At 39.8% G+C, this 18,427-nt stretch overlaps 2 protein-coding genes across 4 annotated transcripts in view; one reads left to right on the top strand and one right to left on the bottom strand.

Annotated features, from left to right (window-relative positions):
- Positions 1 to 18,427, bottom strand: part of cep89 (centrosomal protein 89) — a 114,060-nt gene that overhangs the window by 23,202 nt on the left and 72,431 nt on the right. For all 3 annotated transcript variants that reach the window (XM_034107851.2, XM_034107868.2, XM_034107859.2), the window contains exon 17: positions 8,097 to 8,245. In XM_034107851.2, coding sequence (XP_033963742.1) covers positions 8,097 to 8,245 — 149 coding nt within the window. The remainder of the gene's footprint in view (positions 1 to 8,096; positions 8,246 to 18,427) is intronic.
- LOC117465034 (E3 ubiquitin-protein ligase RNF182) overlaps positions 8,152 to 18,427 on the top strand; it is a 32,430-nt gene continuing 22,154 nt past the window's right edge. Inside the window, exon 1 of the mRNA XM_034107881.1 lies at positions 8,152 to 8,380. Within this exon, the coding sequence (XP_033963772.1) occupies positions 8,317 to 8,380 (64 nt within the window). The 5' untranslated portion in view covers positions 8,152 to 8,316. The remainder of the gene's footprint in view (positions 8,381 to 18,427) is intronic.

Raw genomic sequence — 18,427 nt, 5'->3', positions numbered from 1 at the left:
ACGACGTGTTTTTCAGATGGAAAATGAGCCAAACGCGAAAACGCAGCAGCATTTGGATGCACTTCAACCAAAACCCAGGCAGTGATAAAGCGCACCATTTGTAAAGGCAAAATATCCTTTAAAGCAGGGTCAACAAATAATCTCCATCGCCACTTAAAAGCACAGTATCTAATATTAAGAGTTGCGTGAATTTCATTCAAGGCAAGGCAACTTTATTTACTTAACACATACAGAGGGTCAATTCAAAGTAGTACATTCACTGACATGAATGACATGGATATGGTGCCACCTTGTATCATGTTTATAATGCAGATTATTGACATTAGGTCTGGCAATACAGTCAATCATTATCCTCGTGATTATTTTGCAAATAAACCTAGTAACCCCGCCCCCTTTAAAAAACGGCTCTTTTGAACGGCTCTTTGAAAGGAACGGAGCCATAAGATCCGGCTCCCTTCAAAGAGCCATAATTCCCATCACTACTATCCTGTGCGTGTGTGGGTAGGAGAACGCTGTGAGAGACTGTGAGGTACGAGGTACAACATTTAAAAAAAGAAAAGCTTTATCCATAGTCCAGTGAAAGCTTTTCCTCTTGAAGATCAAGCAGGACATTTTTGTCAGGTCTAGTTTAGTTGTTATGATGAAAATCGCCCCAATTCCAGATGAATTCCAAAATGAATCTGTACAGTAGGCAATTGAAAAATACTTTTGTAGCTTGAATTTTTATTTCCGTTTGTAGAAGAATTGATGAATAACGTTTGAGCTGGCTTTGGTTGTTTTTAGGTAGGTCAAGTCAAATATCGCAACCCATTGGTTATTAACTGACAGACATCAACAGATATGTGTGAAATCATGCAGATATACATCAAAGAAGTTGTCTGTTAACTCCATTCCATTATGCTACTGCAATGCAAACATTTCCCAAATTGTGATCAATAAAGTACTTATCTATCTTGTCTATATATCTATCTATCTGAAGTTGCTAATCGGAAAACAAACAATGACCATTGCACATACAGTAAGGGGTTGTCTTGTCCCGAATAGGGGCTCTGGAAGGAAGTGGCAGATTTTTTCCGGTTGTGTATTTTCAAATTCTAGCGGACTCGAGCTGGTTTCTCCCAAATTACCTACCCCACATTTCAGGGTCGAGGATGCGCTTTTGTATCTGTTGCTTTTTTGTTTTTAATGCATTCTAAGAAACAACAAGATGGATACTAATGATCTGAATACTACTGACTCGACTGTTGTACTCCATGCTGCCTAATAAATTATTGAATAACTATGCAATTACCAGCAGATTGTTAAAACTGAAATAGACTCCAGCAATACGTTTTCTCTGCATCACATGACTACCACTCACGATGTAAGTGTTCATAGCAACTGCTTAAGGAACCACATCAGTGTTACCCTCACAGTTGTTAAATGTTATATATAAAAAATATATTGAGGCAAATTTGTTATCCACTGACTTTTCTTCTTGTGCTATCACAAGGTTGACATTTGTGGTTAAATGTTGCATCAATTGTTGGAGGGATTGATATAAAAAAAATGTCATGTCCCCTGAAGATTGAAACTTGTCCAATGTTTTGGTTTAGGACCACATACCTGCAAAACTAAAGATAGATTCCCCATCAGTCACATATTTAGAAAATGTAAGCATGCAAACAAACTAGACTATACCGATGGTATCCAATGAATCAGGATAAACACCTTGGGACCATTGTATCATGTACTTTAGTGCAATGATTCCTCAACGTAAGAACTATTGCATTACTAGTTAGTCACAAGGGTATACGACTACTGTAAAAAATCCTGGTTCAGCACACATTATAGATTCTGGACATAAATATGACCATGTTTTTTCAAAAGTACCTTGTTTAGTCTGGACTTTCTGTACCGTCAATTCGATCCCAAACAAAATTACAGGTTTTGAAACCTCACCACACCATTGTGTGGACCAAACAGCCGAACATCGGTTTGACACAAACAGGTGGTCTCAGTCAGGATCAAATCAAACAAGATCTGTTTTTGGATGGCTTGGACATTAGGACTGATAACAGAAAGTTCTGGCAGGAACCAGAAATTGGAAAAAAACAAAAATGAGCAGAAGTAGAAAAGAAGGATACCATTGGCTCGATTACTTAATAAAGAGTCATTTGGTCAAAACAACAAGCTAACATCGGACGCACTTCCCTCTATAAACCAATCAATTGGTAATATAGGATGACATAACTTATGTATGCAATGCAATGACGACAGGTTATTGGTATGCCATATAGATCAGATTTATACAACACAAACGTGAACCACCATCATGAAATTCCCATATTACTAGTCTATAATGGTCACGGGATCATTTCAAGAGAAACTCCTTATTTTGTTGTTCAGATATTGCTTTTTTTCTTAGAAACACTTTGGCAGGACAAGATTAGTTGTTGATGGGGTTTGAAACTGTATTTTCAATTCCATTTCAATTCATCAAGGCCATGTGAGCTCACGTGCTTTATCTTGAAAAGCATTTATTTTACATGGAGAGAAAAAGAGAAACATTCTCTAATCAAGTTAAGAGGGTTAATGCTGTTTTCCTGAGTGATGGATTAAAAACAGTTTGTCCCTTGTATCCTTTCAGTTCAGACCCTCACAAACTCAACCACCTGCTAATTGCCTCCAACCCTAACAGCATGCACAAATGCGTTACCCATGGCAACTGCAGTCTTGATTGCTTCCTTTTGAAGCTACTCAGACAGAATACAAAGCTAAATCACACAGCTAAAATAGATGGAAAATTCAACAGGAGTGTGTCTGTTTGCGTAGGAGTGTGTTGGTGTGATAGTGGTGGGGACCGTGAGGCTGCACACCTGCAGTCTGACCTGTAGCTAAGAGCTCAGCAGCAGCTCCACCAACTCAGTACGTCTACATTACAACTACAGCTTCAGTAAGCTGCAGCCATCTCAGGATTTGGTCTATCGCTCTGCAACACAACAACTCCCCGCCACAGACCTCGCCCTGTCAGCACACTGACATGATTCACTGTTTTTCTGAGCAGAAAGGGCTATAAAGGACAGTCTGGCTATACCAGTCCCAGAATTTGACAATCATTTTTATTAGCACTCCAACAGAGTCTTTGTGCTTCTGTTTCATAACCAAAGGGAAGTGAGCCATTTCACAAATGCAAATGGTTCATTTAATAGTAGGCTACTAGATCCAGACAGATACGGCTATGGCTGAGCAGTAGTGGATTGTGTGTAACATTCACACATGTCAATGGCTTTTCTAAATTGAATCTGGCTTTTTCTAGGATCAATATTTTAGGAGAGGGTCCCAGTGCGGTCCCAATGCTTTGGGCGATACTCAGCCACCATTACATCAACTTTTTTTTCAAAATATAAACAGTTTGCCCTATTTAGTAAAAATGTTCACTCCTGGATTTACTCTGTATAATATGTGAACTCTGGCTTCTGTTTTATTGTGCAAAATGTGTTATGGAATTGCAAGGTAAATTGTAGTTTAACACTATAATAAACAAACATGATGACTGTGTTTTATTTCTGTAGAATTGAGAAATGGTGACTTGGTTGTAGCTCTACAAATGGGTTATGGACTATCCATGTGAGTAAAGTGCTGCTGTAAGCAAAGTACTCCTAATGTTTGGCAATGCCAGACTTCCACATATACTTGCTTCAAACTTAAATACAAACACTCTAGAGAAAAGCTCAAGAGCAATGGATACAACAAACTAAATTACAAATAATGACCTACCACCCATCATGGTCGATTATTTGTATTTGTTTTGACATTTTGAGCCACTACGAGAAGTACAAATTACAAAAGATGTGGTCACAGCATGACTTAAAACCTCTAATGACCGATACCATAGGAAAAGTAACAAACGCTAAATGAAGACTAAGCCATGACCCTTTCAGAACCACTCCTGAACCTGATAGGAAACCAGGAGATAATTAAATACAACCACAATCAGTTTATCTGCATTCATGGGCTTTAGCATCAATAATGCATGAAATTCTAAGTGCGTAAGCCATTTCCATAAACTAACGTCAGCAATTTACACTGCTTGTTTCCCAGCGTGTGAAAACAGGAGAGATTAAGACTGCAACAACAAACGCTCCAACATGCCTTAAAGGAGGAAGACAACATTACAACTGAACCACTGTTTCCCCGAGCTGAAACATTTATAGATATCCACACAAGTTTACACTGCACCTTGGATTATTGTCTTTGTTGAAAAATATCCATTATTATGTTTATTATTATGTTACTGCGGTGAGGCCATCCACTGCCTGAATTTCATTGTTTTTGGAATATCGTTTTTCTGGTAAAGATGGCCTTGAGTGAGGCGATGGTCGTGAAAGATAGGGGAGCGTAACCACGGTTCTGCACCAGGCAGCTCATGATACTGAAGACTTGTAAAGGGAGGGGTATTTAGTTGGTTGCATTCTGCATCCTCCCCACTAGATGGCACTAAATACTAAACACTAGAGCTCTAAGTAGTTCCCTGATACTTTCCAAACACAATAAGTAAACACCATTTTTTATTGACATATAAATTAAATCTAGAAAAATGTTCACAAAAATACGATTATAGACATATTGACAATAGTATAAACCTTATATAGATCCTATTCTCAAACAATTCTCAGTACAGTCTTCATCAATCCATTTTAACCAATTATAATGCGTCCACCACAAAGTACTTCACTCAATTAACCCCAAAACAAATTATATATATATCTGATCATGTGATAGAAAATGTAATAAAAGCATACAATATATATACTTTTAAAGGGGAGAAAGTCATTTAAAAACTCATCCCCTTCTAAGCTCCTGGAAGTCTCAGGCAGTGCTGCCTCTCTGGAGGCTACCCAGAACTCAGCAGGCAGGCGGCAATCACAACCTATCAGCAAGTCTGCTGCAAAACGACAGGCAGAATACAAAGCAGAGGATCAGAGAGAAAATAAAATAAGGCAGAGATAGATTTCTTTTCGCCCGTGTGGAGGTTAGAAGTTTGACTTTAGTCAAGTGGATTGCTTTTCTTGGCTGAGAACAACTACACTGCATGTCATGTTTTTTGCTGTGGCTGGTGAACTAGTCAAGTAGCCTTGTAGTTTTGCTGAAATTATGTAGTTACCTTTCACTGCATACCCACGACATTACAAAATCACAGAAGAATCAAAAGGTCAAGCAATAATCAATCTGGTCAGGCTACAAGTACTGTTATACAGCAATGGCAGGTCATACAGAGTTTAACATAGATAATACAACAGCATAAGTTACATCAGCAATTGAGAGTATCGTCTTTTGCCAACTGACTTCGCCAAGATATTTATTGGCTAGTAGGAGCACTTGCAAAGTATTTTTAATTTTCCAATGATGACTTATCAGATGATCTTGTGTAAACAAACCATCTGGTGCTTCAGGCTAATTATTTAGAGGTCAGTCAGGGTTTCACCCACATCCAACTCCTCCCATACTCCCAATGACTCACAGAGTGAATGCACTTTCACAATACCAGACTACAGTGGTTTGTGGTGTCTTAAAGCTGGTGCAAGTGTGTGTGTGTGTGTGTGTGTGTGTGTGTGTGTGTGTGTGTGTGTGTGTGTGTGTGTGTGTGTGTGTGGTGTGTGTGTGTGTGTGTGTGTGTGTGTGTGTGTGTGTGTGTGTGTGTGTGTGTGTGTGTGTGTGTGTGTGTGTTGTGTGTGTGTTGTGTGTGTGTGTGTGTGTGTGTTGTGTGTGATTTGTCATTACGATGCCCCCGGGGCAGAGCAGGACAGGATCTTCTAACAATCTGATTAGCCAGCTTTCATTTGATAGCAGCATGCAGCAGGCCCAGTGACCAAGCTAAAAACAGACATAACAGCGGGGGAATAAAGGGGAAGCGGTAGTGCGTTTCAGGAGCAGTAAAGTTCCAGTCAAGTTTTTATAGGTCATATGTAGCAGTAAGAATATCATAAATAAAGAGTTCCAACTCAAACGGTTGGCTATTAGGAATGTCCATTTCCCCCTATAACTGAGTGACAAGCTCCTTCATTTCAGGTATTAGTAGTTGTGTGTGATAAATAAGGTATACGTTCAGCACGACCCTCACCAGTACAATTACATTCGCTTTAGCAGAGGTCTAGGATGTACAAGCAATATTTATTTAAAAGATGACTATTCTCTTCCTTCCTTTCTTCCTAAATACTTGCATATAGTAATTTTGAAAAAGAACACTTACACAATACAATACATACCATATGAAAAACATGTTTTTTTCTAGCATTTACCGAAACCAATTACTGCCCACCAGCCTATGCTGTTTGTCACAGCAGTAGGCCGTTCTCTGTAGCTCTGAAATAAAATGCCTCGGGTACTACTTAATGCAAATCCTGCAGTGAATCAGATATGGTGGTTCCACTGAATAAGAATGGAGGCTTGGTTGAAATCGATGGTCCTGATGGAGTTAACAGATTCATTTAGAGAGAGCAGTTAAGACTTTTGCTGTGTGAAATGCTTTATTTTAGAAAGGCGATGTGTTGTAATATGTTGTTTTTGTATTACTAGTTTGAATTGTTTATGTCTTGTGTGCTACACTTGTTATATTGTTTGTTGTGGGTTCAAACACATTTAATAAAGATCAATCCGTCAGTATGTTACTTAACTGAACACATTATAAAACTAGAACAGTACTCCTAGAGTTCAGGTCTCGACCAAGGCTGTTTTCTAAGTAAAGCTTTTTAAGTGTTTTTCACCACGTCTTTAAGCAATCTCAATAACTAATTTCAACCTTCTAGAAGTCGTGTTAACTGACAAAACATCCAGGTGTTATCCTTTTACTTTGCCATTGTCATATATAATGGTTATAGGCCTGAAATAAACAATTCAAATGATGAGGATATAAATGATTGTATTTTATTTCAATATTTTATTTGATGAAATATACGTAAATTATATGCATTATAATCCGCTTGGAGCTAGTTTAAAAAAATTAAACAGTTCATATTTCCCTTTCTTCCGTCTGTTTTCTATTGCCCCTAAGTTTTACAAGATTTGATTTAAAAACATTGTCATGTACGTTAGCCCATTAAGAATTTTGACTGAAAAAAGCATCATAATGTCAAGTCATTAGCTGATAGCTCTGAAATTCAACTAACGCTAACCAGGTCTTCTACTGTGGTCTCAACTACCATTAGTTGTTCTAAATGTGGCATTAAGAGTGACCAAGGAATATAAATCATTAATCGCTCAATCACATATTTGTTCTGGATATCAGCCGATATCAATCTGCAACTCATCAGTCTGGTTATAGTTTAATTATTTTCTAACAGTTTTGGGTCAAAGAAGTTGCTAGATGGACTAGCCTTACTTGATAAATGGGTAAACGTTGATATGTGTGTTGTGCTGTTTCTCCATATTCCTTATGGCAAACCAACAACAAACTAACAGAACTCACCAAAAGCACATTTATCTTTATTTTATGTATTTGGCCACTTGGGGGCAGTGCAACAAGTTGCTAACTAAATATTGACATATTATCATCTTATGTATTTGATGTGACAAATGTGTTTGAGAACGGCCGCTTGAAGACTTGAGACCGAGGCATACAGTATACTGAGCAGTGCTTGTGATTTAGTGTTCTCTCGGGAAAAACTTTATAAAAACTGCTTCTGAATTAAAGAAATTACAGAATTTCTGTGTTTCAGAAATGTATCAAGAGCTTAAACAAGACAATCATTGGTTTAACTTGTTTTCTTTTGAAGGAAACAATGTAAGAAAAAGCCAGATATTCACAGAAGAGCTGTACCCGATCGGATTTTCTAGACATCTCTGTGTTTTGTCAGCAACTGTTTTGTTGATGTGAGCGGCTCCGTCTCCATGCACACTTTAGCGCTGCATCTCTCTCTCCGCCCTCCCTCCAGCGACACACACATCCTCCTCCTCCTCCTCCTCCTCCTCCTCCTCCTCCTCCTCCTCCTCCTCCTCCTCCTCCTTTCATTCACACATTCTCTCCCTATCCTCCTCCCTTTTTCTGCCCGCCTGCTCCTTACCGTTTCTCCTCTACCCTCTCCTCCCTCTCTCTCTACTCCTCGCTCCCCTCCTACCGTTTGGACTGCAGCAGTCTCTCCTCAGCGTCCTGCCTTTCTCTCAGCAGCCTCTGCAGGTGAAGGATCTCCCTCTGGTAGGAAGCTGTCCTCCCCTCCGCTGCCTCCTCCAACCCTGCCAGCCTGGTTGACGCTTGGCTCCGGTACACCTGCACATACAAACACACATACACACACAGGAATGAGATGTGGAGTGTTGCTATGAAGGAGGAGGATTTCCATGAAGGACAGCGCAGCAGAGACAACTGGAGTGGAGGAGGGGGAGTCACACACATTGGGACAAGGTGAGGAACGACACTAAACTGCAGATCTTCTGTGGAAACGCTGGTGTGGCTGCATCTGTATGTCTAAGGGCTTATTTGTTTGGGTGTGTGTGCAGCCAATGACAGTTCTAGACCGGAGTTTAAGTCGTTGTGTCAGCAGATCAGCAGCTGTTGAGCTGCGGACAGTTCAGAACTACTGCAGTTAGTGTAACACACACACACACACACACACACACACACACACACACACACACACACACACACACACACACACACACACACACACACACACACACACACACACACACACACACACACACACACACACACACATACACACACACACACACACACACACACACACACACACACACACACACACACACCCACCCACCCACCCACTCATACAAGTGGCCTACATGTTTCCTGTTATACGGAGTAACCTCAATTCATGCAAAATAAAAGCCGTGTCAATAAAGTCAATAAAGCAATAGAAGGGCAGTTCAATGAATGAAAGAATGAAAGAAAGAAAACACTGATTAAGATGCACAAAATAGAAACAGAGAGGGTGGATTTTGCTGCTCTGCAGTTAGAGATGTATTCATGGGGAAAACAAGGTCTGTCTGAGGACAAATGCTGTGTGCGCTTGAACTCTGTGTGTAGGAGTATATCACTGTCTGCTGGATAAAGGGTAACACAAACAAGTTGTTCTGACCCTTTACTCTGAATGATTATGGATTCTCAAGTAGCCGGGCTTGTCTGGATATGACTCAGAGTTATTTTGTACTGGAGCAGTTAGTCTTGTGTTGTATTACTTGTTATATATGTAATATCTATTCCAGCCTATTCCTTCTTTCTATCTAGTAATGATGATACCAGATGAGGTGAGCTGTAATTATATGGGGCGAAGCCTGCGAGCTAGTTCAGGCAGTCAACTCGAGCACTTATGCTGCATTCATACATAACGCCCCCTTGCCACTCTACAACCAACCAAACAGAGTCTCCTTAATATGCCGCTCTATTTAACCTGCCAGATCTCTCTCCATGCATTGCTTGCTGCAGCTACCTCGCTGCTGCTAGCTGCCCCACCACCACCACCCCAGCTTCCACCTGTAGGCTCGGGGGTTAGTTATTTAATCATCACTCATCGTGCTATGTATATCGATGCAGTGATGATGCCCGAGCCTAGTCGCCAAACTCAACTATATGCTGCTTCTAATAAACATGTTAAAGGAACACGTGAGTTGTCTGACTGAACTATAGAGATAATGTACACACAGCACATTTGACCCCCGACTGATCCTGTCTATTGTACCCAGAAAGCAACAGGGAGCAAGCACTGAAAACATGGCTTCTCTTTACAGAGCTTTTATCAGAAAACTGCCAACAGATATCAAATGCTTTTTTCTTAGCCAATGAATCACAACCAAGGAGACATTCAACATAAGTGCCACATTAGTGCATCAGGTAGATTAAATGAATAGTTGAGTGAATTACTTTTCTCATCTAAATGACTTTAGTCCTATTAGTGTTGTCTGTGAATAACTTGTTAAAAATCCTCTGGAATGTCATGATTAACTCTATTACCTCTTCCATGAGTAAAAACAATGTTATTGCCAGGGGTGCACATCATTTTTTGCCCTGGTTCTCAAAGGAGCACCTGGAGATGTTGCTTGGTGCCCATCCTTAAAATGAAATAAACCGTACCTTTTGAGGGGGTCTTTATTTGCCAGACACACGGCACTGAACACACATGCAGAGGTGAACACAGAACACACGTGCAGAGGTGAACACAAGACAACATTAGCACGACCAGTAATCCTACAAGCTGTCATCACTACCCTCCTGACTGTTCTCCTCACTGTCTTCCTCTCTGTCAGACATGCTAGCTGATGATGTGGCCTACTTCTTTCTCTCTGGCTGAGTCTGCGATTAGCTGCTTGCATCCACAAGTCAACAGCTGGTTTTGGGTCGAAAGTCTCTGTTGTCAGCTTAGACAAGTGGATGTAATCAAATAAGTATGTGAACATAACCAATAACCTACCATAGCCAATAACAAATTAATGTAACTTATTTTATTTGTGTTGTTCATTCATATCTTATGTTATAAGAATAGAGGTGCTGCAGCACAGGCAGTATGAGAAACATAAAGAGCCTTTGGAACATTAAAGCATGGAGACATGTCACAGTAGTTCAAAAGTTCAATTATGAAACCTGAAATCAAGCATATACTGTAAGGGTGACTTCATTCTTAATTGACCCCTGCCTTAGAAAGATGAATTGCTTTCAAAGAAAAACATAAACAAAATAAATATATTCTCTTGGATAGACTTGAGAGCTAAGAACATGTGAACATTTACTTTTGCAGTGAGTTAAAAGAACGTTGGGTCCAACTATGTTTAACAGTGAGTATTGTCTTTCTGTTTCCATAATCAAAGGGTAGTAGTACTTCAACATGGCTAGAAACAGTTGCAAAAATGGAAAAGCACCTGTTTTCCAAGAAAATCTATTTACTTGTACACCAATAGTCCACCGAGGAAATGTACTCCTAATAGAAGAAAATTAGACCATTATCCGTCACAAATGAAATCATCATATATTCATTTTCCTAAGAAAATGGCACCTCCTACATCAGAGGGGACACGACTCAGATCTAGAATGTGTGCTTCCATGCATTTGATGGGATTAACATCAAGTTCATAACGAAGCGTTCTGCCTTTTCCTATCGACACATTAATTGTTCACTTTGCTAAGAACAATCTACCTGCTGAGCATTTTAATCTATCAGACATAATTACAGAGCCGAGAACCGTGACAGAGTAATATGACGTTTATGAGCGAATCATCAACATGGATTAGGTAGTGAAATACACTTACAGGCCTATTTAACCTTACCCTGACAATGAAATGTAAAACATCAAATCAAATTGTATTTATCTAGCCAGATTTGACTTAGGGGCTTTACAATCTGTGATGCATATAACATCTTCAGTCCTTAAACCGTTGCAGTGGCCAAAAGAAAAAATGAGAATGAATGGGGGTGGTAGCCTGATCGTTAAATTATAGATTATATATTTGAAAATGTTTGGTTGGACATACAATTAATAGGATATAAATCTCGACTGATACAAAGAAGGGCTAAAATAACTACTATAAAATATGACCAATTAAAGAATACAAATGATGACTGTATGACTTATTACATTATTGGTAAACAGGCATAGATTTATGACCTCATTCAAATGTAAAGTCATAATTCCCCAAAAGCTCTTTAATTGTGAGTCGGCTTGTTTTATCACATATTTACCTTGCATATAGACCGAATATGTTAAATGATAAAAACCTAGATTGTTTTCGTTTTCTTTCTTAAGATTATCTCTATGATACTGACTACCAACTGCATTCTGAATGCTAGACAGAACGCTGTGTTTCCCAAAAGTTTGTGTATAGATCAGACTACAGATTGTAAGCAGTCAATATGCAGACAGACAATATACCGGGAGTGAAGCAGTCAATCAAAGTGTCACAAGTAATGTTTGTGACTGATTAAGAATCTGACTTGGAATTGATTTACTGACATTTACCAAACACTCACTGACTGGCGTGTGTGTGTGTGTGTGTGTGTGTGTGTGTGTGTGTGTGTGTGTGTGTGTGTGTGTGTGTGTGTGTGTGTGTGTGTGTGTGTGTGTGTGTGTGTGTGTGTGTGTGTGTGTGTGTGTGTGTGTGTGTGTGTGTGTGTGTGTGTGTGTGTGTGTGGTGTGTGTGTGTGTGTGTGTGTGCTAATCCTGTTGTAGGGACATCAATCCGTGTACACACTCACATTGGGGGGACTGCCCTTCCTTTTTAGGACAAAATGCAATCATTACATTTTGTAACACGGTTTGTGTATGTGTGCGTGTGAGCGAGTGAATGTCTAAGAATGCAATTGGATACTATACAGTTGATGACCACACTGCTGTAATGACACAAGTATAATTATAACTGAAAAGTAAAGCTAAAACGTAGTGCATCAGTACAACACAGAATTCACCTTCTAAATTACGGGCCCACTAATCCTGCAAAAGTGACACACTCGCCTCTCTTCTACCGCTTCTCTACGAAGAGTATTCAGGTGGTTATTAGTTGGCAGCACCTGTCATCAGCCACCGTCCTGCTGTGGTCTGACGTGCTTCGCGGCCAGTTATGACAGGCTATTTCCTCCTTCCCTATGTCACAGACAGAGATTGGGAGCTTACAAGATCTGCCAATAATTGAACCAGCCATCTCCCAAATGTCATGAGAAAACTACCAATATGTCTTAAAGGGGCCCTTTTAATGCTTTATATAACTTAAAAGGCTTTTTAATTTATTTAATTTTGCAATAATCTTGTCAAATTTTAAACATAGTGTCAACGGTTAATAAAAAAACATTAGAATGTTTTAAGGTATTCATGAATGTATTTATTTGTTGTAGTTTTCTAAAAGATGAATCAAAAGATGAGCCTACTGTATATAAAGAAGCGTAATATTACGTTCCTTAGAGAACAAACATCTTTGCCAGATGTGTTCAAGATGCAATCAACAGTCATGCCCTTTCTAGCAGGGTGGCTAAGACCCAGCTGACAAGTGGATTCTAAAATCTCATCTGAAATGTGTCTGGACCTAGTCTAATCATGCATTGGGCACTTGGCCTCGCCAGTTAAGAGTCTCAGCATTGGGCTGAATTCTCTTCTCAATCAGCATGTGAATTCCCAATTGTGCTTCTGTAATGAATGGAATTGGTATTTTCTGTTTGAGAATTATAAGGAAAATGTATCCAAAACTCGCCCTGAATATCCATCAAATCCCCAGGGAGGCAGCACGGCGGCAGAATCAGCCCAGCTGAAGCGGTGACATTTAGTCCTCATAGCAATCTGTGCAAGCCAAACCAATATATATATTGGTGTCCCCAAGAGGCTGGCTGACCTTCTCCACACAGTTACAACAACACTAAAAATTCAGAACGGTGAGTATTTATGATTGTACACTTCATTGTTTGGTTTAAGTCAGAGACCTAAGGAGTCACAACTTGGCAGTGGCTCTCCATGTTTTATATTTTACTTTGCATATAAGCAGTAACTTTCAAAATAGGTTGAAGTACATTTTAGTCAGACAACTCACATTTAGAATCCTAATTAAATTCAGGTTTATTGCCATTGTGTGTATAGGTGCATACATAACCAAATTAATTTAAAAATAGTAATATATGTGTTTCTTTTATTCAAATGCTATTTAAAAAAACTATTATACCATGAAAATATTTTTTAAAGAAATGGCTACAAGAAAATTAATAAATACAGTACAGTAATCAAAAAGGTAGCAATTGAACAGAATTGTGCAAAAATATATAGAGGATTGTCCATTTACAGTTCGGAATCTAAAACATTTTGTGAGAATGAAGGATTTGGCCAGACAATTATTACTATCCCCTGGGGCAACCTCGAGAGTATGGACTGATGCTTTTGAGAGCGTTTGATATACTGTATGTCGCAGTGACTCGCAGTACACTGACATTTCCTGCTTGAAACTGCTCTCAAGCTTCAATCTGTTTATTTTCCCTAAAATGAGCAGTCTCCTGGTTCTATTATTGGTCCCTATGAGAAGCCATTTAAAGATTTGTGGGTCGTACCACCTGTTAAAAAGCCAGTCATGTGTCAGCGCTGCCATATGTCCTGCCTTATGCTGAAATATGATTTGCGCTGCTGCCAACAACTGCTATTAACAGTCTCAATGCAGCATAAATCTTGCGCTTGTGTGAAAGGCTACTACTGTATATACACACCCTCCCCTACTTTTATCTTCCAACCTGTCATTATTATAATTAACACCCCACAACCTCACTAACAGCACCATATATAGCCTCTTGTCCAATTCATCAATTCACATATCTAAATGGTCAAATTCCCTGCAGCAGTAGTAAGATTCTTTGAGCCATAAATCATAATTGCATGTGCAAACTGACTGACCTTTTCAGCGGAAACTGGCTGTCAAGTGTCATTAAGTAAAGAGGCAGTTCCATAGGGTAGACAGGCTTCATCCACATGAAACTGCTTTACACCCAATCTTACTGAGAATGGTTAAATTAAAGGACATGCTATATTTGAACAATATATTGTAGGGCCATACCTATATAAAGCATATAAATATAGTTTTTTTTAGCCATGCCTCATTTCGCTCTTTCCAGCGCTGTTTTTGCAGGGGGCTGATTCTGTGAGCTGCAGCTGAAAGGGGAGCGTGCTCTGAGATCAGCTGCTAGGCTGCAGCGGGGAGAAGAGGGGGAGAAAAAGAGATCTCCGTCCACCGTGTTTTATTCTTATAGAAGTAAGAAGAGAAGTAATGGGGCAGAAACCCTCCTTTTTACGCAGCGGTCCAGACATAGACATCAAACGGCGACACATATTCAGTTGCCATATACTTTTGGCATTAGGGCAGGGATATCTAGATACTTTCCAAGGTTTGACATAATGAATTGTGCTACTTTTAAAGCAAGCAACGATGTTTTCAAATCTGTAAGCAAAAAGCTCCTCAAAAACACTATCGAAGCAGTTCCTGCCATTGCTACATTAGTTCAAACAGTAACAACGGACTATTTTTCTTAGCGGATGCATGTCAATTTAAATCAATACATACAACAATTTTTTTAATCAATAAAATCATTTTCTAAATCCATAAAAGCATTTCAATTAATATTGGGAGTCATGTCGTTACTTTGTCGAGAATGTGGCCATGTGTAATAAGCGGGATAATGTGCACATTGCATAATGTGCCTTCATGCCGATCTAGATCCCTCCGCTTCGCGTCAGGCTCCTGATCAGCCTGTCGGTGTTCTTTTCCCCATAATGACCGCGTCGCTGCACATTATCCCTTACATATGATTATATAGAGTCATTATTCATTTGTTTTAAAACAGGAGGCGCAAAAGCTTGCCTCGGGGAGGGAAAAAAAGAGCCACAGCGGAGAATAAACAGAAGGGCAACCATGGCAACCATGCAAGGGAAGTCTTCTTCGCTGCTTTTGTGGCAGACTACAGCACCACTTACAGGCCTGGCATATGTACTACAGCGTCTCCAGCGCTTTCGAGCAGCAATGGCCGGCCGTGGCCCAACCTCTCATTCCCCTGATAGGTGGAGAATTGACCAATAGCCGTAGCATCACTTTACTGACGTCAGTAAAGTGTTCAAATCTGGATCAGTCTCTATCAGATCCGTTGCAGCCCCTTTTTTAGAGATTTGGGTATGGAGGAAAATAGAGATGGTTGCGTTTTCTGACACTTGGTGAGTTCCCTGGAACACCGGGGACACATATTCATGTATAAAAGACGTACAAAAGTGCATTTTGTATGATAGGTCCCCTTTAAATGGGAGCATAGTGACACAAAATAAGACATTAAAGGAATTGAATGGATACAATTAGTAAACCTGCTGCTGGCATGCAGGGAAAGTTGTAGCTGAAGAAATAGGCAAGATACTGAATGACTCCCACTGTACTGGTTGTTTACTGTATGGCTTCCATTGGTAGGAAATGCAAGACTGTGGTTACACATTTTAGCACTCAGAGGCCAACAGAAACAACCCTGTGGTTGTATGTATTGACTCCCATTTTGAGAGAGAGTACCTACGTTAAAGAACTCAGAAAATAATCTCTTATCGAACTGAGGCTCCAGTAAAACACACTGACTGCGTCTCTACATGGACATCATGGTGTTTACATGAGCACAGAGAGATAGGGTTATTTATGTTCCCTGTTTACATGATACACACTAGTAACCTGGCATTTCGATGACTTTTCTCATCTAAACTATTCAGCATTTGACGCCGCCGCCATCACTGTTAACTGATTAACTGCTACCAGCTGATGACTTACTTTCCTCTTCTTTGAAACAAATGTTCTTATGTCCATGTTGTCTGGGGGAGAAAACATATCAAACCAAGAGATCGTCAGCTTTGATTTGATGTCCTGAACACTTGGTGTGTGTGCCTTACCTCTGCTACCGGCATCGCTTCACACAACAGATCTGAGCTGTCCAACTATGACAACACTCCTTGAACATGCTCGCTATGTGAGAATCTGCCTTGGTACAAAGTAGCAGTGAAAACATGGTACGGAGTTTCATTGATTCGGGCATTCTCTCAATAAGCAAGTGGAATGGATTAGATAGTGAAGCACTGACACAGCGCTCTACAAAGTGCGGCGAGTGAATAGACCGATTCACGGACTTTCCACATGGTAAAAGTGGGGGGGTCTAAACTAATCATTTGAAAAAGTGGGGGGGACTTGTCCCACCCTCATATAATGGCTGCGACGCCCATGGCTGGACTAATAAATAATGGTGTGTTGGTTATTAGTAGGGCTGATCAACTTGAAACATGTATCTGTAAACTACCTGTTTACCCTTCTGGCACTTTTCTTATTTCTGTGTTCATCTTTTTTCATCATCTTAAATGTATGATGTGTGTTTCTGAAGAGCAGAGATGGTTGACAGCATAATGATGCTTACAGGGATATGCTGTGCTGCCAAGATATGTTGATCTTCTTACATTTTGAGTTCTGCATTTTGATTACTGGCCACAGCAATTCCAACTTGATGAAGATACTGTGGATGTGGTTACTGTTAACTTAATAGGTCGCAGCAATTAAACAAGGAGGTCCAATAGATAAGTTGTTCCAACTTTTGGTAAAAACATCAGATATCAGTAAAACAGTGAGAAAGGAAGACGGCGAGCTGCTCTAATGTTTATTGCACCCCTGTAATGTAGCACCCCATGATTGAATTTGCCACATATCCTAATCTAGAATAGTTTAATGGGTAGTCGATTCATCAAAGGTAAGTAAGCAAGTTAGTGTTGCTTTAGTGAAAAAAATACTTCTTTCTGTTTCGTTAGAGGGAATTGACATAATGCAAACAAACCCAAAAATAAACTTTAATACCAATCTTATTGGTTGCACGTTTGTAGGTAGATAACAAAAACAAAAATACTTATTGTGCCATCATGTAAACCTGAAGTAACTATTTAATCCACTCGGAGTTCCAATCACTGAGATCATAAAGTATTTGTGTAATATCTCATTGCTTCATAAAAACATTTATTGTAAGCACAATGTGGAATCCCCATGGCCCCCGTAGTTATTTTATTGAGGAGGTACAAGTCAGCCCTTCCGGCGATGCTATAGAAACCTATAGCAGCTCTAGGTGACAATTTCCAGTGGTGCACTGGGCCAGGGGTAGCGCTTCCACGCAGTGGGGTGGCACTGTTCTCTCAATAGAAACACAACGGCAACGTCAGTGAATGCAGCTTTATTCTCATTAAGGAAAACAACTCTGATGAGCACACGCTGCTCTATGGCGTAAACAAAATCTGTCTGTCGTTTTGACTGAGAAGCCCCTAGCATCAGAAATGACCCACTTTAGGTTTTAGAGCACTCTTTTGGTACACGTATGGGGGAAAAAGTAAACTTGCATGAACACAGGGAGAACATGTAGATATAACACAACAGCTCCGGTAGGTTAAGACCTCTTTTCTCTGAAGATACAGTGCTCAGTCAACCAACACATCGCATTCAAATGATTTTCTAGTTTACTGGACTCGAGAGTTTAATGAAGCTTGTTCTGACAGGTCACAATGTCAGCAGGGGCTGGTTCAGCAAGTGGGATCCTGTGCACACTGACAAACTGTCAGCTCTCATTAATGCTTGTGTGACAGTGTCACCAAATCTATTTCTGTGGGTTTCTATAGCATGTACCTCCTCAATAAAATAACTACGGGGGCCATGGGGATTCCACATTGTGCTTACAATAAATGTTTTTATGAAGCAATGAGATATTACACAAATACTTTATGATCTCAATGATTGGAACTCCGAGTGAATTAAATAGTTACTTCAGGTTTACATGATGGCACAATAAGTATTTTTGTTATCGACCTACCCAATCCGTTTTAAACTCTGTTCGGCTCTATTAGAGATGAATGAAAGAATGTTGACATAATTATTTTGTACTACACACTGACAAACAATATTTACTTATTTAACTACTGTGTGCCTGCCAAAGCA

The sequence above is a fragment of the Pseudochaenichthys georgianus genome, chromosome 3 (assembly GCF_902827115.2).
Source record: "Pseudochaenichthys georgianus chromosome 3, fPseGeo1.2, whole genome shotgun sequence".
Classification (NCBI taxonomy): Eukaryota; Metazoa; Chordata; class Actinopteri; order Perciformes; family Channichthyidae; genus Pseudochaenichthys; species Pseudochaenichthys georgianus.
This window is presented reverse-complemented; position numbering and strand designations above follow the sequence as displayed.